General features: G+C 45.0%; 1 protein-coding gene across 3 annotated transcripts in view; it reads right to left on the bottom strand.

Annotated features, from left to right (window-relative positions):
* Positions 1–23,189, bottom strand: part of NALCN (sodium leak channel, non-selective) — a 361,008-nt gene that overhangs the window by 254,318 nt on the left and 83,501 nt on the right. For 2 of the 3 annotated variants that reach the window (XM_065592295.1, XM_065592302.1), the window contains exon 7: positions 20,082–20,236. In XM_065592295.1, coding sequence (XP_065448367.1) covers positions 20,082–20,236 — 155 coding nt within the window. Of the gene's footprint in view, positions 1–20,081; positions 20,237–22,001; positions 22,150–23,189 lie in introns of those variants that run through there. The other variant, XM_065592310.1, reaches the window with a different exon arrangement.

Here is a 23,189-nt window from a genome sequence, read left to right as displayed (position 1 = left end):
TTGTGTAGCTGAGGGGAAGAATTTGGCTCAAAAGCTGCTCATGTAATTCAGAGAACCAAAATGAAAGGAAAAATTAAGATTTTTGTCACACTGCCATATTTCAATGCAGAGCCCACACAGCCCTTCTATCTAGGAGGAATTTTCAGCCCTTCTATAATAATACGACATATGAAGAACACATAAGAGACTATCTCCTCAAGTCCCTCGCAACAGATCTGGCAGCCTACGTGGAAAAATAACTGTTTAGCTAATTCTGAAACTCTTGCTGGTAATGTTTCTAGTGTAAAAAGGAGAGTAATAGGAATAGAAAATATTACAAACTCTGAATGTGGAAATGTTTGAAAAGGGAAAATGATTAATGTATTTTATTTTGAAGGGTTTAGTTTATTGTACTGTGTTTTACCACACACTGAAAGAAAGACATCCAAGAATATTTGTCACATAAGAACAATTTCAAAAATCCAACAAATGTTAGACTATAAAGTTTGTCATTGCAGAAGCTATGTACTTTTCCATCATTTTTATTACCGTTTCTGCTCATATATAGCAATCCTTCCTATGTGCTCCAACTTGAAAATTCAGTGACCCAGTCTTGCTTCATCTCTGGGTTTGGCGAATTTTATGCAAATCTTTGTGCAAGTGACTGGAAATTGGATCAGTTCTGCCAGCTGAGAAATTATTATCAGTGTTGTTAATAAACCCCGACAGTACCAAGCACATTGTTGAAGACACCAAACTAAAGACAATCTGTCTGAAGAGCTTACAATCTAAAAGACAGAGAAGATGTTCTGCAGTGGGGAAGTCTAAGGAGAAAGAGTTTGCTTGAAATTTTTTGTAATTATTTGGTTAATAAATTAATAATGCATTTTACTTTCTGTGGGCTTTGTGGAGTCTTCAGAATGCATTGGAAAGATGAGGAGGTGGTAACTTGGCTGGCTACAATTTGGAAGGCATTCTATTTGCAAGGAACAGTGTAGAAAAAAAGCCTGGAGACAGGCCTGGGAAAATTGATGAAAGAGACACTTAAGTTGGCCTCACTAGCATAGTGGAGGAAGAAGGAATGCAGTGAGTATCATCTAAACAACTGCTTGGAACACTTTGAGAATCAATATAAGGAAGCAATATCTAAATCTTTGAGATCTGGTAAGAAGGCATCCACATCAATTGTTCAAGCAAAGACTGCTTCCATAAAGCTCTAAATCCTTCCTAGGGTGACCAGATAGCAAGTATAAAAAATCAGGATGGGGGTGGAGAGTAATAGGTGCCTATATAAGAAAAATCCCCCAAAATCAGGACTGTCCCTATAAAATCGGGACATCTGGTCACCCTAATCCTTCCCTTTGGTGCATGAGGTAGATTTCAGTGAGAGATAGGCAAGGACAGAATTTGTTATTACCCTTCTGAAAATACTGTCCTGCTTATATATAGAAATTTTATAGAATCTCATCAGGGACACATAACTGAATGTAACAAAGGAGATAGAACAGATTTTGATCCCCTCAGAGTTCCATGACAGGGCTAAAATTATATCAGCTGCCAAAACAGCATGCCAGTAAGGAAAAAAATCTCTCTTCGGAAAAGGTCAAGATTTTGCCTTTTCAAAGCGAAGCCTGTACATAGGCAGTCTGAAACTTCTGGAGAATCAGTAGTGAGAAAGGAGTAGCTGGAATTATGGGATTACGGCCAGTAAAGAAGAATATTTTGCCAAAAAACTGCCATCAAAGCCTGTAAGTGGCAGCTATATTTTAGGTCTGTTTTTGTAAAATAAAGGGTCACAACAAATTAAGTATAATTAAGAGATAATGTCAATGGAATAGAAAACTGTCACAGGATAACGCAGAGATAAAGACAAGCAATTTAAGGAAGATAAATGTTTAGGCGAAGCTGATATATTTACTTTTGGAGCAGGAGATATTAATCCTGTGACAGTGTTATATCTGAATCACTTCCCTTCTCTCATCTCTGGTGTACATTAAAGCCCCAAAGTCTCAGGGTTTCCTGATCAGAAAAAAAAAGTCCTCTTGCTCTCCCACCACAGTGTACACTCCTGAATCACATGCATGACAGGTTATCATTAAGCCAAAAGCTGTTAGATAAATAATTATCTACAGATCCGGATTCATAAATTTTAGGATCAGAAGAGACCATTATAATACAGTACACCAGGGGTCAGCAACCTTTCAGAAGTGGTGTGCCGAGTCTTCATTTATTCACTCTAATTTAAGGTTTCGCGTGCCAGTAATATATTTAAATGTTTTTAGAAGGTCTCTTTCTATAAGTCTATAATATATAACTAAACTATTGTTGTATGTAAAGTAAATAAGGTTTTTAAAATGTTTAAGAAGCTTCATTTAAAATTAAAATGCAGAGCCCCCCGGACCGGTGGCCAGGACCCGGGCAGTGTGAGTGCCTTTGGCACGCGTACCATAGATTGCCTACCCCTGCAGTACACCCTCGCTACAACACCCTTCATAATAATGAAACTTCGGATATAATGAACCCGGTCCCTGGATTCCCACCTCGAACCTTGGGGGTGCACCGGGGACTGAGAGCTCCTCCAGCCCTGGAAAAAATGGAGACAGTGCTATTGCATCCACTTTTGCAAACGAAGGAAGGACTTGAGGCTCAGGCACCAGACTATGACTTGGGAGATTTGGGTTTTGTTTCTTGCTTTGCCATAGTCTCTGAAATTTTGTGTGTCTTAGCTTTGCTTAGCCAAAGCAATGTTTTGTTCTGGTTTATGCTCACTTTAAATGTCTCACTTCTGACATCTTTCCCCAGTAAGAAATGGAATTGTTTCCCAATTGCAGATAAAAATATCTCCTAACCAGTGTTATGGCCAAGAATTGTTTTTCATTTATTGGTGACACATTGGTCCAGTCAACAAGTAAGAATTGGAACTATAGATATCTGAGATCTACTCCCATCTCTCCACTGACTAGAAGTAGGGTGAGACACTTGAGATTTCTGTATCTCCATTTCCCAATGTGTAAAATGGGAATGATAATAGTGTAATGATCTCACTGGCTCATTACTGGGCAAAGGATGGGTTACAATATTTATTGGCATGGCATGGCAGTTGAGGTTTATTAGTTAATGTTTGTACTTGGCTTTGAAGATACACTGGTTGCCACTGAAAACTCTCCATTTGCCAACCGTTTACCACTGGGATAGCAAAGTTTGGCCTATACTCCAAAGAAGAAATAACTGTTGGTAAATATCGATTTTTTAAAAGTTGGTGTCAAATTTAGTTATTATTTAATAACTTGAAGAACAGCATCTTGCAGAACTACATGATGATAGTGGGTAGATTTAGGTCACTTGCTTTTCACTTTATAAAGAAGATCTTTCATGGGGAAAAAACCCTAAGCAAATACCATAGGATATTTGTCAGTTTTTGAGGTTGATGAGTATGTGTGTCCATAAGAATATATCGCACTCTGTCATGTCAAACTTTGACTGCTGACATTTAGCTTGCTTGATTTGGATAGAGGAGGGATTTGAAGGCTTAGGGGGAAAGAGTGGGTGTTGTGAAAGATGAAAGTTGCTGCAGCAGAAAGATATTTGAAGGATAACCAGACCAATTTGTTTTCATGGGTGCTAACTGTTTGGTTGTCTCTGTGTCTTTTTGTGTTCTGTTTGTCTTTTCTTTTCATTTGAGTGTATTTGTGGCTGTACTTTTATTTTAAATGGTGAAATGAAATGTGGCAAATGCACATCTGTAGATTAATTACAGGAATGTGTCCACACAGCATATGTGATGATTACTAGCCAGATGTTATTAATATCTGAATGTAAAAAGGGCATGTGTTGTGGAAAAAGTCCACGTAGGATCAGATAATTGGTGCTCTATCTAATGCTGTACTGTGCCTCCAGCAATCGCCAGTAGCTTTGGAGGAAAGCAAATTACGAAATAAACCCAATACTGCAACAAAACACCCACTAAAAAAATGCACCTTGTTAACTGTGCAGTGATGTGTATAAATGAATCATGATTACTTACATATAAAACTACATAGACTAAATTTAGATGTACATTCAGACAAGTAATTATGTTGAAAATATAGTTGAATGGTTATAAACCCCAACCTACCCATTTATTTCTGTGCTCCCATTTAGTTTCACAGTAGTCTTTGTGTTCTTTAGTGATGACTGTTGAAAATGTTAAAGTACATGCATATGCAATCACATACTTAATTAGACAGGTAATAACTGGGGTTTACCCATGTACCAGGACATTTTTCTGAACATTTAGTCCCCTGTGTTTGTACAGTTCATGAAACTATCATAATATTTGTTGCACCCTACTGATGTTAATAAGACCAGAGAATGAACTGAGGACAAGAGAGTAAAAATAAGAAATAAGTGATAGAGGCCACATATGAATGCACCTGACACTTTCAGTGAGGTCATTTCTGAAGGATGATTGAATATAGGAAATGTCAACCTTTCTAATATAGGAACCCAAATCAAAATCAGCTTCGACTGAGAAACTGAAGGGATCAATTGTACCATTTAGGCATGGTCAATAGTGAGGAGCTATGCTAGCCACATTCATGAACCCACCCTTTCATTCACATCCTTTCATTGACGCCCACTGACCCCTTCATGGACAGTGTTTGAAAAAATTACCAGACACACTAATAGATAAAGGACGCATCTATGAATGGGCACTCTACTCTGTTCAGGAGCAACACCCATTTAGGCAGTCAATCTCTCTGCCCAGCTGCTGGGAAAGGGGATGGTGCCTGGATTTCTACTAAGCATTTGACCTTGACCCTGCTGTTAATGGAAGTTGTTAAATGTGAAGCTGCTCGCCAACAAAGAGTTACGGTTATTTATTCTCTCTGCTGCTGCTGCTATCCCTTCCACTCCAGAACCTCCTGGCTGCTAAGACAATTGTGGATCTGGGGGTCTTTAATAGCCTATTCATATTGCTCTGCTGTCACTGCTCATACGTTCCCCATGCTGCCGCAGAGTGAAACTGACCTGGCTCTTGACAGTTTCACTCTTTTCCACAGATTTCTCCAACAGCAGAAGTGAAACTGACCAGTTTTGTCAATTTCATTATGTTTCCAAACTGGGAAAGCTTTGAAGGGTAGCAGAGGCACTTGAGGGGACTAGAGGTTTAGAAAGATAACACCATACACTTGGTTCACATTATCTTCCCAATTATGTTAACAGCAATACAGGATATTATTATTATTTGTATTGCAGTAGTGCCTTGGAGCCCATGGATTGGGACCCCATTCTGTTAGACACTGTACAAACATATAACACTAAGATGGTTCCCTTCCCAAACAGCTTTTTTTCTTTTTAAAAAAGAAAGTTTAACTTCTGTACTGTATTTGGACAGCATTTGCATAGTAAGGCTTCTTCTTGCCCCAGGCAAGAAAAGCCCTTCAAGTGCAGAGGACAATGCTGACCAGAATACAAGAGCACAGCAGAAAACAGCAGAGAAGAGTTCTAGGATTGGTGTGTATTGTACTTCATTTAAAAACAGAACAAAACTGGAAAACAGAGTTATATGCTTCTTAGAATAAAATCCCTTGGTAAATGCCAAATCTTGGTTTATGTACAGCTTCAGTCTTGTTCCTATTCATGTCAAATCTATGTACTTCAATGGAAGCAGGATAAGGCCCAAAAGTAAGGGACCTTCTACTATGCACAAATATAGTGTATACTCCCCACAATATGCTCTTTCTGCACCAAATTCATCCCTGGTGCAAGCTGGCAAATCTCTATTAACTTTAGTAGTGCTGCATCCACTTATGACAGCACAGAATGTGGTCCTTACTCTGTAGCAAACTTGCTAGAAAAGGAGAGTTACCTGTTCCGTAACTGGCGTTCTTCGAGATATGTTGCTCAGGTGTATTCCACTATAGGTGTGCGTGCTCGCCACGTGCACCGGTGCCGGAAGTTTTTCCCTTAGCTGTACCCATACTGGGAGAGCACCGCTGCGACCCCTGGAGTGGTGCCTGTATATCGCACCATAAAGGGGGCTGCGTGCTCCCCCCACCCTCAGTTCCTTCTTGCCAGACAACTCTGACAGAGGGGAAGGAGGGTGGGATATGGAATACACCTGAGCAACACATCTCGAAGAATGCCAGTTACGGAACAGGTAACTGTCCTTTCTTCTTCGAGTGATTGCTCATGTGTATTCCACTATAGGTGACTCCAAGCTATACCTGACGGAGGCGGGTAGGAGTTTTAAGTCTTAAGTTTTAAGGGTTACCCAGGCGGAGTACCGCCCTACCAAAGCGGGCGTCATCCCGCGTTAGGGAGACGATTGCATAGTGCGAGGAGAAGGTATGGACAGAGGACCATGTAGCAGCCCTACATATGTCCTGAATAGGGACATGAGCCACATAGACCGCTGACAAGGCCTGAGCTCTCATCGAATGAGCCTTCACTATAGGAGACGGGGGAACCCCTGCCAGGTCGTAACAGGTGCAAATGCATGAGGTGATCCAGCGGGAGATCCGCTTGGTGGAGACCGGACGCCCCCTCATGTGCTCGGCCGATGCAATGAACAGCTGGGGGGACTTCCTAAATGGCCTGGTTCTATCTAGGTAGAAGGCCAGCGCTCTGCGGACATCTAACATGTGCAGGCATCGTTCCTCATTGGAGGAATGGGGCTTAGGGCAGAGGACGGGAGGAAAATATCCTAATCCATGTGAAAAGCCGAGACTACCTTCGGCAAAAAGGCGGGGTGAGGGCGCAGCTGAACCTTGTCCTTATGGAAGACCGTATACAGTGGTTCAGAAGTCAGGGCCCTAAGCTCCGAGACCCGGCGGGCTGAGGTGATAGCCACTAAGAACGCCACTTTCCATGATAAGTGGGACCACGAACATGTGGCTAAAGGCTCGAAAGGAGGCCCTGTGAGGCGGGAGAGCACTAGGTTCAGGTCCCAGGGAGGGACCGGGGGTCTGGCATAAGGGAACGCCCAATCCAACCCTTTTAGAAACTGGAATGTCATGTGATGTGAAAACACCGAGTGGCCCTGCACCGGGGGGGGTGGAAAGCCGAAATGGCCGCCAGGTGCACCCTGATCAAAGAGGGCGCCAGCCCTTGGGTCCTAAGGGACAGGAGGTAATCAAGGACGAGTTGGATAGATGCGGAAGAGGGAGAGGAACCCCTATCCCTCACCCACATAGAGAACCGATACCATTTGGCCAGGTAGGTTCGACGTGTGAAGGGTTTCCTACTCTCCAGCAGGACCTGTCTGACATCCTGAGAACACTTCTCTTACTCCTCATTTAACCATGGAGCAGCCACGCTGTCAAGTGGAGCGCGGCCAGGTTGGGGTGGAGGAGACGACCTTCCTCTTGGGAGAGGAGGTCTGGACGGAGTGGCAGCCTGCGTGGGGGGGCCGCTAAGAGTTGCAGTAGGGTCCCGTACCAATGTTGACGGGCCCATTCTGGGGCTATGAGTATAACCTGCACCCCGTCGGACTTCACCTTCTGTAGGACCCTGCCTATCAGGGGGAAGGGCGGGAAGGCATAAAACAGGGGCCCCGACCATAGGAGCAGGAACACGTCCGATATTGCACCGTCGCCCTCTCCCGCCCTGGAGCAGAATCAGGGACACAGGCAATTCTGGGCGGTGGCGAACAGGTCTACCTGGGGAGTGCCCCACTCTAGGAAGAGCCACCTGGCCACCTCTCTGTGCAGGGAACACTCATCTGTTGGGAGAAAACCCTGCTCAGGTGATCCACAAGTGTGTTGCTCTTGCTGGGCAGGTAAAAAGCCTGCAGGAGGATGTTGTGAGCTATACAGAACTCCCACAGGAGCTGGGCTTCCTGGCACAAGGCCTGGGAACGCGTGCCCCCTTGCCTGTTGACATAATACATCGCAGTCGTATTGTCCGTGAGGACTCTGACCACCTTCCCCGCTATGTGCTGGCAGAAGGCCACGCACGCCAGGCGTACGGCCCTGAGCTCCCTGACATTTATGTGCAGGGTCAGTTCCTCGGGTGACCACATACCCTGGGTCCTGAAGCCCACCAAGTGGGCTCCCCATCCCAGGTCTGAAGCATCGGACACCAGATCTAGTGAGGGAGGGGGCTCTCGGAAGGGAATACCCCGAAGCATGTTCCTCGGGAGGGACCACCATTGCAGGTCTGCCACCACTGTTGGTGGCACCGTGACGACCTTGTCCAGGCTGTCCCTGGACTGGGAGTAACGGGAGGGCAGCCAGAGCTGAAGGAGCCTCATCCTGAGCCTGGCATGTCGCACCACAGAGGTGCATGCTGCCATATGGTCTAAGATTTGAAGGCAGACTCATGCCGTAGTTACCGGGAAGGCCAGGACTGAGGCGATGAGCACTTCGAGCGTCTCAAATCTGTCCCGTGGGAGGGAGGCCGTGGCCACCCGGGAATCTAACAGCGCTCCTATGAAGTTTATGCACTGAACCGGAAGTAACGTGGATTTCTCCTCGTTTACCACTAGGCCTAGAGCTGCGCAAGTGTTTAGCAGGAAGTTCATCTGCTCCTGCACCTGGGACCAAGACTTGCCCTTGAGTAGCCAGTCGTCGAGGTAGGGGAAGATCTGCAGCCCTTTCCTCCTGAGGTGGGCCGCCACCATCGCCATACGCTTTGTGAAGACCCTGGGGGCAGTAGAAAGGCCAAAGGGGAGGACTGTAAACTGATAGTGGTTCTGACCCACCAGGAAACGGAGGAAGCACCTGTGACCCTCGAAAATGTGGATGTGAAAATACGCATCCTGGAGGTCCAGAGCCGTAAACCAATCCTCTGGGTCTAGGGATGGAATGATCGAGGCCAGGGACACCATGCAGAATTTGCAATGAACCAGGAACTGGTTGAGATTCCGCAGGTCGAGGATGGGCCGGAGACCGGCTTTCGCCTTCAGGATGAGGAAATACCTGGAGTAGAATCCCTTGCCCCAGAATTCCCGAGGTACCCTCTCCACAGCTCCTAGGGAGAGGAGGCGCGCTACCTCCCGGCCTAGAAGGAGGGCATGCTCCGGGTCCCTGGCCGGCTCCCGGGATGGAGGATGGTGGGGAGGGGGCGAAACGAACTGCAACCTGTACCCTTGGGAGATGGTGCTGAGGACCCATCGGTCCGACGTTATACGGGACCATTGCAGTCGGAAGGCCGATAAACCGTTGGCAAAACTCAACTTTATTAACTGTGGGGGATGTTCCCTGGCAACAGGCCCGGTGATCCCCCACAATGAGTCAAAAACGCCTCTTCCCTGGCCTCTTGGCCTTCGAGGGGCCAGGTCGTGGGGCCGAACGGGATTGGCATTGGGATCGACGCCTCTGCTCCCCTCTGCCTTTTAGGCAGGGGCTCGTATCTGCCCCGAGCCGGAGGAGCGGAGGATTAAGGCCTGGGCTTGTCCTTGGCGGGCGGGACATACAGGCCTAGCGTCTGCAGGGTGGTGTGGGAATCCTTCATTCCATGCAGACCCGTGTCCGTTTGGTCCGCAAACAGGGCCCTCCCATCAAATGGCAGGTCCTGCATGATGGACTGAGACTCCAAGGACAGCCCCGATAGCAAGAGCCGCGACGCCCTCCGCATGGAGATGGCCGAAGACATTGAACGGGCGGCTGTGTCCGCCGCATCAGAAGCCGCCAGGAGAGCGGCTTTGGCCACTGCCACACCCTCGTCGACCAAGGCCCGGAACTCCTTCCTGTCCTTGTCCTGAAGGAGGGGTTCAAACTTTGGGAGGGACCCTCACAGATTAAAATCATAGTGGCTCAGTAGCACCTGGTGGTTAGCCACTCTGAGCCGGAAACTCGCTGAGGAATAAACCTTTTTTCCAAAGGTATCAAGTCTCCGAGCGTCCTTGTCCTTGGGCGTGGGCGCGGGCTGGACATGCCGCTCACGGTGGTGAACGGACTCTACCACCAGAGAGTTCGGAGCTGGGTGGGTATAGAGGTATTCGTGCTCCCTTGTGGGCACAAAATACTTCCTCTCGGCCTTCTTAGAAATGGGCCCCAGGGAGGCCTGGGTCTGCCAAAGGCCAGTGGAAATATTGGCCACTCCCTGGTGCAGTGGGAGGGCCACACGGCCCGGTGCCGAAGCAGTCAGGACATTGAATAAAGTGTCCAAGGGCTCCTCCATCTCCTCGTCCTGGAGCTGGATGTTCGACGCCACCCTTCTAAGTAGCTCCTGGTGAGCCTTAAAGTCCTCCTGAGAGACGGGAGGTGGCACCGCAATGGACTCGTCCAGCGCCAAGGAGGCAGCTGGCACGGTGCCTTCAATGTCCGGTGGCGCCGGCGGCTCGAACTCTGGACCTGGGCCCGGGGTCAGTGCTGGTGGTTCGGTGCCCGCAGCCTGGTCATGGTGCTGAGGCGGAGACGCCGAGTGGGCCTGAAAGGCTCCAGCCACGGAGCGGGATCTCGGCGGTGCGGGTGCCTGGGGCCACGGTGCCCACTGGCACCATTGTCCTTGCCAGGGAACCCCCTGCCACTGAGAAGCGTGGGGGCCCAGCAGAGTCGCTTGCTCCTGCGGTGCGGAGCGGCCCAGAGAGGGGCGGCTGGGCGCCGACACCGAGGTCCTGGACGACCGCACGGTGCCGTACGATTGACTGGAACGGTCTCTGTCATGACGTCTCCTGCCCCGAGATTTCGACCTCGACAACGAGGACAGATAAATCTCTCTCGACTCCCTTCGGCGACCGTGGCTACGACGCTGCGGTGCCGGGGACTCCCGGGACGCACTCCGAGCGCGGCATCTATCGCGGCGGGCGCTGGAGTAAGAATGCCGGTGCCGTCGGCACCGAGACCTGTTCCTCTCACTCTGGCTCAAAGAGGAGCGGCGTTGCTTCTTGTCCCGGCGTCTACGGTCCCTGCGACCAGAGGAGTCAGACTCACTCCCAGAAGACCCGGCCCGCGGGTCAGCCCTTCAACCCGGGAAGGCACCTCGATCTCCGATACGTCCGGAGAGGGCTGATGTGCGCCCAAGGGCGGCTTCTCTCGGGACCGGGGGCCCGACTGAGGTGGCGCTCCTGGCACTGGTAGGGCTAGGATGTCGCGCGTGGCCTGGGCTGCCTCTGGCATCGAAGGCATCCGCACTTCGGGAGAGGCTCGTGCAGATGGGACCAGAGTACTCCACTCAGCCCGAGTCGGGGATCGTGGGCTGCCCAACTCGGGTCTGGCCTCCCCCTTCTCCTTCTCTCGGCGCCGCTGAGTCTTTCCCTGCTTCTTAGCTGGGGAGCGGTGCCGACTCGTAGACAGTGCCTTACTACGCACCGAAGACGCGGTGCCCAGCGCGGCGTCGGGTCAACGCGCCAGTGCCGGGACCAGTGCCGACTCCATCAGAAGTGCCCGGAGTTGGATCTCATGCTCTCGCTTCGTCTGGGGCTTGAAAGAGCAGCAAATTTTGCAACGCTCACTAACGTGAGCCTCGCCCAGACAGCAAAGATACCAGGAGTGAGGATCGCTTCTGGGCATAGGATTGCGACAAGACTCACACGACTTGAAGCCTGGGCCACGGAGCATGCCCTGAGCGAGGCTAAGAACTAGAGAAAGTGTTCATACGCGAACTGGATACCACTAAGATTATAAGCGCTGCAGCCAAGGCTGGAGCAGAAGTTCCGACAACCTTCACTGGCAGCAAGAAGGAACTGAGGGTGGGGGGAGCACGCAGCCCCTTTTATGGCGCAATATACAGGTGCCACTCCAGGGGTCGCAGCGGTGCTCCCCCAGTACGGGTACTGCTAAGGGAAAATCTTCCAGCACCAGTGCACGTGGCGAGCACGCACACCTATACTGGAATACACATGAGCTATCACTCAAAGAAGAATCTCACTTTTCTTTTCTTTTTTTAAAATTTGTAATTGAAATGATCAAAATCAAATATGCATAACTTGTACTGATTTACCGTAAATGAAGTAGCACTAATTATATGGTAGCTGCTAGATTGCTATGCTCATATGATTGTTATAATGACACATTTAAGGAATGAATAGGACAAGTTCTATAATAATATCTTCAGGTAAAACAGCATTGCTTTTATAAAATAAAATAATATAGCTACACAAAAAAGTCTACCAAATAATTTAGTTACATGTAGACATATAAGGTGCATCATCAATTGGAGCATTATAAAATATTGCTAAGCTTGCCAGTTATTGTCCTATTTCTAACATTCCTGATTAGGGGAAGCTTATTAAGGAGATTGTACCAAAATAGTTCTGAACATTACCTGACATCCTCAGATTCCGTTAGACATCTTTCTATAAGATGGCTATTGTACAGAGACAATTTTGAACATAAGAATATAAAAATGGCCATCCTGGGTCAGACCAACAGTTCATCTAGCCCAGTATCTTGTCTTTTGACAGTGGCTGATGCCAGATGCCTCAAACAGAATGAACAGAACAGGGCAATTGCTGAGTGATCCATCCTCTGTCATCTGCTCCCAGCTTCTGACACAGGCTTAGGGACATCCAGAGCATGGGGTGAGTCCCTGACCACCTTGGCTAGAAGCCTTCACAACATCCCCTGGCAATGAGTTTCACAGGTTCACTGTATGTTGTGTGAAGAAATACTTCCTTCAGTTTGTTTTAAACCTGTTGCCTGTTAACCAGGGTGACATCTGGTTCTTATATTATGTGAAGGGGTAAATAACATTTCCTTATTATTCACTTTCTCCACACCACTGATGATTTTATGGACCTCTATCATATCTCCCCCTTAGTCATCTCTTTTCCAAACTGTACAGTCCCAGTCCTTTTAATCTCTCCTCAGATGGAAGCTGTTTCATACCCTAATAATTTTTGTTGCCTTTCTCTGTCCTTTTTCCAATTCCAATATATCCTTTTTTAGTTGGGGCAACCAAGACTTCATGCAGTATTCAAAGTGTGGGTGTATCTTGAATACATGTATTTACATTATGTATTTTCTGTCTTATAATCTATCTCTTTTCTAATAGTTCCTAACATGTTGTTAGCTTTTTTGACTGTCACTGCACACTGAGCAGATGTTTTCAGAGAACTATCCACAATGTCTCCAAGATCTCTTTCTTAACTGGTAACAGCTAATATAGACTCCATCGTTTTGTACGTATAGTTGTGATTATGTTTTCCACTGTCCATTACTTTACATTTCTTAAGATTGAATTTCATCTGCCACTTTGCTGCCCAGTCACCCAGTTTAGTGAGATCCCTTTCTAACTCTTCATAGTTAGCTATGGACTTAACTATATTGAGTAGTTTTGGATTATCTGAAAACTTTGCCACCGCACTGTTTACCCCCTTTTCCAGATCATTTATGAATATGTTGAACAGCACTGGTCCCACTACAGATACTTCGGGGAACCCACTATTTATTTCTCTCCATTCTGAAAACTGACCATTTATTCCTTCCCTTTGTCTCCTATCTTTTAACCGGTTACCAATCCATGAGAGAACCTTCCCTCTTATCCCATGATTGCTTAGTTTGCTTAAGAGCCTTTGGCGAAGGCCTGTCAAAGGCTTTCTGAAAGACCAACTACACTATAGCCACTTGTCCACATGTTTATAGACCCCCTCAAAGAATTCAAATAGATTGGGGAGGCATGATTTTCCTTGACTTTTCCCCAACAAATCATGTTCCTTTATGTGTCTGATACTTTTGTTCTTTACTACAGTTTCAAGCAATTTGCTTGGTACTGAAGTTAGGCTTACTGGCCTATAATTGTCAGGATCACCTCAGGAACCTTTTTTAAAAACAATTGGCATTACATTAGCTAACTTTCAGTGACCTGGTACGGAGGCTGATTTAAGTGATAGGTTACATACCAAGTTAATGGTTTTGCAATTTCATATTTGAGTTCCTTCATAACTCTTGGGTGAATACCATCTGTTCCTGGTGACTTAGTACTGTTTAATTTATCAATTTGTTACAAAACCCCCTCTATCAATACCTCATATGTGGGAATTTCCCTCACATCCTCTTCAGTAAGAATGATGCAAAGAATTCATTTAGGTTCTCTTCAATGGCCTTGTCTTCCTTGAGTGCTTCTTTAGTACTTTCATCATTAGCAATGATTGTTTGGCAAACTTCCTGCTTCTGCTGTATTTAAAAATTCTTTTTTGGCCTGCCTAATTATACTTTTACACTTGACTTCCCAGAATCTATGTTCCTTTCTATTTTCCTCAGTAAGATTTGACTTCTAATTTTCAACGGATGCCTTTTTGCTTCTAACTGCCTCTTTTACTGTTTAGCTATGGTGGCATTTTTTTTGGTCCTCTTACTTTTTTTTTTTATTTGGGTTATACATTTAATTTGAGCCTCCACTATGGTGTTTTGTTCTCCTAGCTGCAATTAGACAAAGGTATCTATGCTGATTCTTTAAGTTCTATCAGCCGTCTTTGATACCACTGATATTGCAGCAGTGTTGACATGGCTGTGGAGAGACAGAATAGTGGTTGGAAGATTCTAGTCTTTTCTCTCACAAAAAGACCCAAGAGGGTAGTGTTGGGCAATAGTTCTATGGCACCAAGTTTTCCTGTAGCAGGCACTACAGTATTTGTTCTGTCACACTCCTGTTTAATGCACATGTAAGACAGCTAGAGGATTTAGTGCAATAGTTTGGACCTCAGAGCTAGTGGTACTCAGATCTATACCTTTTTTTCCTCTGATGCAGAGGATGCAGTCTCTAAGCTTCTCTAGTATCTTAAGTCTCAATTGGGCCCAGCAGGATAAATTGCTGCCTAGAACTCAATTCAGGTAAAAGGGAAGAAATTCTCATTGTCACAGAGAAATATCCAGAGGAGAGAAAGGCATTGATATATACCAGTCAGGGGAGAGACATACCCTGCCTGTTATTAGAGTGCATAATCTAAGGATCTTGTTAGATCCAGTTGCTTATAGATGGTGAAGTAGTAGCAATATCCAAAAGTGCTCTCTTCCTTTTGGCAAGGAGACCTCAAACTTTCCACTTGCATGTAGACCCTTGCTGTGGTGGTCCATGCCTTTTATCACATCCAGATTAGAACACACTGCAATAATCCACTGAAGATGTCCCTAGAAACTTCAACTAGCAGAGACTGCATCTTCCCACTTACACAGTGGTGTTTCTCACAGATCGCATATTACATCTGTGCTACAGAATCTGCCTTGTTTCCAGTTCATTTTTGGATGTTGGTTACGACTTACATGGTTCGGGTCCTCATTGTCTTAGAGATTCTCTTTCTTTCCTGCCTTATGCCAACAGTTGAGCTCCTTGGAGATGCTTGGATGTCTCTATTACAGAAGTTCTGACAGGGTATTTTTCATGAAGGCTCCTAGAACCTTGAACTCTTTCTCAGCTACATTCTGAAACAGCCTAAACTTTGCTGACTTTCAGGTCATGCTGCAACACATATTTATTTACTAAGGCATTTGCCTAAAAGAGATCTGTAAGGTTTCAGGGAAGATTACTGAAGCCATTAATTGACACTTTATCAATCTGCTCTGTAACTAATACTAATGCATGTGAGTAATTTTATGGAAGTGAACACTTTTATTGAGTTAAGTGGGACTTCTCAAATGCATAAGAATCAGAATCAGGGCCTTAGAGCTGTTTGGAATTTGCATTTTATAATTCAAGTATATTTTTTAAAAGTCAAACAAAAACTAGGCTATTTTTAAAGTTTTATTAATTACAGGAATAGCTCTTGCAAAGTAGCACTCTTACTTTTTTTTCGTCTTCACATTTATTGGCAGATTATAGTAAATTGCACAATCTCTTATCTTTCAGTATATTTTTTCAGCATATAATCCAGTATAATCAACTTTAGGGAATTCACAGCTTTATATTACCTCCCGTACTTTCCTGGCTTTGACCTATTAGCTATTAGGAGCTGAAAGGGTTTCTTGGTTTGCCATAATGAGGATTACCCAGGATCCCCACTTGGTATATTAATAAGATGAGTTTGGATCGGATGATACTAGCCTTATTTATCTGGAAATATGGGGACTGTGACAGGATGGACTAGGTCCAGAGACCCCTGCTGGAGGCCTCATGGGCCTGCCTCACCCCACTCCAGAAAAGAGCAGAGGGAAGTCCTCCATGTGACCTAGAGTGGCTGCAGAGAAACAACCAATCAGAAGGGCTGTTGGACTGGCCAATCAGGGGCCTGAATACCTATATAAAAGGAAGCAGCAGAGGCAGAGCAGTCAGTTGCTCGAAGAGGGGGAACCGGGTGCCTGGCTGGCTGGAAGAGCAGCAGGACCATGGACAGGTCAGTGCGGGCAGGCTGAGCCCAGGGGACTGAGCCCAGAACATAGACAGACCGGGCAAGGGTACTGTGATGCGCTCTGCTGGTCTGGTTGAAGACTGAGCCCAGGGAGGACTGCCAAAAGGACACCGATTGAGAGTACCAAGATGGGCCCCTGTTGGGCTGTTAAAGAACACAGTGCCTCCAGGGAGAAAGCCTTGGTGCTACGGCCCCATACCTGGGCCATGAGAAAGAACTAGAGACTGTGTACCCTTGAAGGACAGTGCATGTGACTCAGCCAGAGGGTGACCACAGGGCTGAGTCACTAAAGACCTGCCAAACAACCATCGGCTGGGGAGGGGTCATGAGAGGCAGGTGCCACCCCATTGTAAGAACTGAAAGAAAGGCAGCCTCACAACCGACCAGAAAGGGGGTGCCCATGAGAGGTGGGTGCCATCCCCGTTCAAGACTGATTGATTGCAGACACATATCAGCCAGAGAGGGGGCACTTGCGAGAGCAGGGTGCCACAGGAACAAATGTTTTTGAATCCTCTCTTGGAGTTGGGGATGAAGGTAGCAGTTGCAGCATTATATGCTGCAAGTACTGCTGAGGGGTCTCCAATGCATATACTCTTACAAGTGATTCCTCTTAAGCCTGCTTCGGGTACAGTAGGGTCAAAGGAATTGTTCTATATGAGAGCATCCTTCCTTTGACCTTCCTCACACATAGTGACACATTTTACACATTAAGTAGTATTTCGCACCATGCATACCCCCATTTAAATCAGTGAGATTTCTCATGGAGTAAGGTACTACAAAATGTGAATAAGTGTGCAGAATCTGGACTATATAACAGGGGAAGGGTATAAAGTTGCAGGGAACTGTGGGGAGAAATCTAACAAACACAATCACAGGTGACACCAGTCCTCTAATCCGACCTGTGTTCTTAGAGAAGCCTTTTTGAACCTTCACAGAGTCAGAAGTTATAACCCCAGAAAAGGACATTATTTTGTCTAACCTCCTGTACAACATATGACTTCCCTGAATTAATTCCTATTTGAACTAGAGTATATCTTTTAGAAAAACATCCAATCTTGATTTAAAAATTGGCAGTGATGGAAAATCCAGCTCAACCCTTGTAAATTATTTTAATGACGAATTACCCTCACTGTTAAAAATTTGCATTTTATTTCCAATCTGAATCTGTCTAGCTTCAACTGGGAGCTCAAGCTGAGCTAGTTAATCACACCGGGACCCCAAGTCTCTTGCAAAGTCACAGCTTCCCAGTGTACAGTCCCCCACCCTGTAAGTATGGCCTACATTCTTCTTCCTAGATGTATAACTTTGCATTTGACCAAATTAAAATGCATCTTGTTAGTTTGAGCCCAACTTTACTAAGTGATCCAGATCATTCTGTGTCAGTGACCTGTCTTCTTCATTATTTAGCACTTTCCCAATCTTTTGGTAATCTGCAAACTATATCAGTGATTATTTTATTTATCTATTGTCTTCCCAGGCATTGATAAAAATGTTAAATAAGACAGGGCCTTCTACTAATGACTCAGGAATTTTGTTATTTATTATTTTATTTATGATTATTTATTATTTTAGTACCATCACTATGAAAGTCAAGGGGACCAAAAGTTTAAACAACTCCTGGTTACCAGTATATAGATATTTCCAAAAATTTCAGCCCAAATGTTTAAAAATTGGCAAAATTATACACAACTAAAAGATGGATTCTTATAATGGGTAACTTAAGCCATAGAGTTGGGTAACCTGAGCTATAGGAGTCTGTGACATATATAATATGTAAGATATTTGGTCAGAGATTGTCTTTGAAGCTGCAATGCCCCTAGTTTTGGCTCCCCCAAATCTGGGGAGCCTAAGAAATGTCTGTGATGGGTTCCAACACAGAAACCCTCTTGGGACTGTCATCTGATGTGCTGAGACTACCTCTGAGCCCGTTTTCTCTGTCAGTTTGGGCCTCCAGAACCCTGTCTTGTTGAGCCAGATACACTAATCTGCTGCAACACAGACCCAGTGTCTGACCCACGCCCCCAAAGCAGCAAACTTAACTGAAAATGGCTAGCACCCAGACACCCAGCTCCCAATGGGATACAAACCCCAAATAAATCCGTTTTACACTGTATAAAGCTTATACAGGGTAAACTCAAAAATTGTCCACCCTCTATAACACTGATAGAGAGATATGCACAGCTGTTTACTCCTCCAGGTACTACTTACTTACTCTGGGTTCAATAATAAACAAAAGTGATTTTATTAAGTATAAAAAGTAGGATTTAAGTGGTTTCAAGTAATAACAGACAGAACAAAGTAAGTTACCAAGCAAAATAAAACAAAACAAAAGTCTAAGCCTAATATATTTAAGAAACTCAATACAGGTAAATCTCACCCTCAGAGATGTTCCAATAAGCTTCTTTCGCAGACTAGACTCCTTCCTAGTCTGGGCCCAATCCTTTCCCCCGGTACAGTTCTTGTTACCAGTTCAGGTGGTAACTAGGGGATTTCTCATGACTGGAACCTCCTTTGTTCTGTTCCACCCCCTTATATAGCTTTGGCACAAGGTGGGAATCCTTTGTCTCTCTGGGTCCCCACCCCTCCTTCTAAATGGAAAAGCACCAGGTTTAAGATTGATTCCAGTACCAAGTGACATGGTCACATGTCCTGTGAGACTTAAGCCTTCATTTTTCCTGGCCTGACTCACAGGAAGTCTTGCAAGTAAACAAAGCCATTTACAACCAATTGTCCTAGTTGATGGGAGCCATCAAGATTCCAAACCCAGGGCCACCCGGGGGGGGGGGGGGGGGGGGGGAGGCAAGTGGGGCAATTTGCCCCAGGTCCCGGGCCCTGCAGGGGCCCCCACGAGAGTTTTTCGGGGCCCCTGGAGCGGGATCCTTCACTCGCTCTGGGGGTCCCGGAAAACTTTTGTGGGGCCTGGGCACCCGGAGCTTATTCCGCTCCAGGTCTTCGGCAGCAGTTTGGCAGTGGGGGGTCCTTCCGCCCCAGGACCCGCCGCCAAAGTGCCGGATCTTCGGCGGCAATTCGGCGGCGGGGGCCCCCTGCCGCCGAAGACCCCAAGCCCCCTGAATCCTCTGGGCAGCCCTGTCCAAACCACCATTAATGGCCCACACTTTGCATAATTACAATAGGACCTCAGAGTTATATTTCATATTTCTTGTATTTTTCAGATACAAGAATGATACATTTAAGAAATAGGATGACCACAATCAGTAGAATATAAGCTTTGTAATGATACCTTACACGAGACCGTTTTCATGAGGCATATTCCAGTTACATTATATTCACACTCATTAGCATATTTTCATAAAATCATATGGAGTGCAATGTCACAATGTCAAACTAGCTTTTCCATAACTGGTGAACCATCTGAGTTGGGATTGCAACTTAATCCAGCCTAACTTCTAGCTGCATGAGCTAGTAGTGCTCCTTATATTATGCAAATATGAATATTTTAATATGTCCATCACTGCTGTCTTTGGGCACCGTCTATAATCATACTACAGAAAAATACTGCACCAAAAGTTTAGTCTGAAAGATAAACAGATTATGAAACCATTAAATAATCTAAAATTTATCACAAGTAATAAAAACCCCACATGTTAATCATTGTATTTACATATTGTAATAACGAATGGTTGCCCCTCCATAAAAAATACATTGTTATAAAATTATTTAAACCTTGGGGTGCCAGACTCTATAAAAATAGATTATGACTTGAGCACTTAAAAGAAAATAAATATAGTTGTTTGTGCAGTAGTCACATAGGAGAATACTGTTTCCACTTAGTATCTTCACTGCACAGACATGAACTATTTTTTATCTGTTCTACTTATTTTATAAACATTTTTAAATGGATACTGAAATGGATTTTACCAGTAAGACAGACCTATCTCATTAAAGCCACTGTAGCCCAGCTCTTGCCTGCTTAGTCCCAGATCTTCAAGGTCCATGCACTTAAATCCTGCTGGACACTGGTAACCTTCTTCTAGCTCTCTGGAACAGTGGGTATCTGGGATAGCTAAATTATTCCAGGTTACATTTCTGTGAAAAATACAATATCAAATGGTTAGATGTATTCAGTTTTCATATACTTAACTTGTATATTTACTGAGTTTAACATTCATTATTAATGCGGGTTATTTTGCAATGAAAAGTCAATATTTTAAATCCTGTAAAATAATTTTATTTAAAACAATTTATTTTAGTGAATTCAGTGCTCATGGGAAAGGTCAGGCTAACGCACCTGGAGACTGAAGTTCCCTTCCTTTAGCAGCAGTAGTAACAACAGCAGTCACATAGTACTATCTAGAGGCCCCAACCAAGATGAGAACCCCATTGTGCAAGATGCTGTCCAAACAAATATGGCAATAAAAATCATAAATAATATTAACAGTAAGAAACACTCCCTGACCCACAATATGGGGAGGGGAGAGGAGGAAGTATTATTATCCCCATTTTGCATATAGGGAGCTGAGGCACAAAACCTGAGATTCTTCTAAGGAGACCAAGGGAGTTAGACAACCATCTCCCATTGGAATTCATTAGACGTTGGGCACCCAACTCTCATAGGCTTTTTTAGAAATTCCAGCCAGAGACACTAAGTGACTTTCCCAAAGTCACACAGGAAATCTGTGGCAGTGCTCGGAACTGAACCTTGATCTCCCAAGACTCAGTCCAGTGCCTTAATATTGATCCTTTCAGTTTCAGTAATATATTTTATCACAGACCAGGTCAATCTTTGTAATCTCTGACATATCTATTACAGCCAAACATTCATTAATACATTTTATGGAATTGAAATGTCTGATTTGTTTGTTTGTAATGATCTGATGAGCTGACTATCTATAAGCATAAAATCTCAAGGACAGATAAAAAATTAGCAATGGTTAACAAAATTCATATGCATTTCGGACTGCAGTATGTGTCAAAAGGGATATAAATAAATAACAGTTGCCAGTTAAATTGCTATGTAAAATTAGCCTATTGCAAGAGAGATAGTGGATTATATCATTTACCCTTTTATAGGCTAAGCTTGGCTCTTGTGTGTTTGACTTTTTATCTATTTTTTTATCTATTTTTATCATCAAAACTTGTTCCTGAGTGTGATCCAAACAGGAAATGCTCCTAACATAAGCTTTAGTCTGCCCTTTGGTATATTACTCCTTATGATTCTTCTAAAAGTCCTCCTCTTTTAATCTAATTCCCAGAGGCATTTTTATGACTACTTTGGGTGAAGAGAGGCTTTAATTACTTTATTTTTCTTGCTTTCATGTGATGGACTGGATCACAGAACCCCTTTGGGACTGCCACCTGATGTGCCTAGACTACCTCTGAGCCTGTTTTACCTGCCAGCTTGGGATTTCAGTACCCTGCCTGGTTTGAGCCAGGCATGCTAGGGTGCTACAAACACAGACCCAGGTCTGAACTACGTCCCCCAAAAGCTGTAGGCTTAACTGAAAACAACTTAAGAAGTTCTCCTGTCTCCAGCATTCAGATACCCAACTCTCAATGGGGTCCAGACCCCAAATAAATCCGTTTTACCCTGTATAAAACTCATTAAATTTTTGTTCGCCCTCTATAACACTGATAGAGAGATATGCACAGCTGTTTCCCCCCTCCTCCAGGTATTAATACATACTCTGGGTTAATTAATAAGTAAAAAGTGATTTTATTAAATACAAAAAGGAGGACTTAAGTGGTTCCAAGTAATAACAGACAGAACTAAGTGAATTACCAAGCAAAACAAAGTAAAACCCGCATGTCTACGCCTAATACAGTAAAAAAGTGATTACAGATGAAATCTCACCCTCAGAGATGTTCCAGTAAGCTTCTTTTACAGACTAGCCTCCTTCTAGTTTGGGTCCAGCAATCACTCTCACCCCTGTAGTTACTGTCCTTTGTTCCAGTTTCTTTCAGGTATCCTTTGGGGGTGGAGAGGCTACCTCTTGAGCCAGCTGAAGACAAAATGGGAGGGGTTTCCAGGGGCTTAAATAGACTCTCTCTTGAGGGTGGAAACCCCTTCCCCTCTCCTATGCAGAATCCAGCTGCAAGATGGAGTTTTGGAGTCACTTGGGCAAGTCACATGTCCATGCATGACTCAGAACTTTACAGGCTGGGCTACATTCCCAGGAAAGCTCAGATGTGGATTGGCATCTCTCAACGTTCATTGTTAGCTTAAGTGTTTCTTGGGCACTTACTGAGAATAGTCTTTTCTCAAGAAGCTGACCAACTGCTTAACTGAGGCTACTTAAAATCAAACAAGTACATAGCCAATATTCATAACTTCAAATACAAACATGATACATGCATGTAAATAGGATGAATATATCCAGTAAATCATAACCTTTGCAGAGATATGTTACATGGCATATCTAGCATAAAACATATTCCAGGTATGTCACATTTACACTAATAAGCATATTTCTATAAACCATTATGGGGTGCAACGGCACAGCATGCATTATTAAAAAATTAATCTATAATTTGTGAAGGTGAAACTGAAGCTTCCTGCACAATTTTCTTTAGGCAAGGAAACAATTGTAGTTCAAATCACTCAGCGTCCATCTTTGCCTGGTACAGAAAGAGTTGCATACATAGAATCATAGAATATCAGGGTTGGAAGGGACCTCAGGAGGTCATCTAGTCCAGTGGTTCTCAAACTAGGGCCACCGCTTGTTCAGGGAAAGCCCCTGGCCGGCCGGGCCGGTTTGTTTACCAGCCGCGTCCGCAGGTTCAGCCGATCGCAGCTCCCACTGGCCATGGTTCGCCGCTCCAGGAAGGGTGGCCAGCACGTCCCTCGGCCCGCGCTTTCTGCAGCCCCCATTGGCCTGGAACGGCGAACCATGGCCAGCGGCCCTAGTTTGAGAATCACTGATCTAGTCCAACCCCCTGCTCAAAGCAGGACCAATCCCCAACTAAATCATCCCAGCCAGGGCTTTGTCAAGCCTGACCTTAAAAACCTCTAAGGAAGGAGATTCCACCACCTCCCTAGGTA

The sequence above is a fragment of the Chrysemys picta genome, chromosome 1 (assembly GCF_011386835.1).
Source record: "Chrysemys picta bellii isolate R12L10 chromosome 1, ASM1138683v2, whole genome shotgun sequence".
In the NCBI taxonomy this organism is placed as follows: domain Eukaryota; kingdom Metazoa; phylum Chordata; order Testudines; family Emydidae; genus Chrysemys; species Chrysemys picta.
This window is presented reverse-complemented; position numbering and strand designations above follow the sequence as displayed.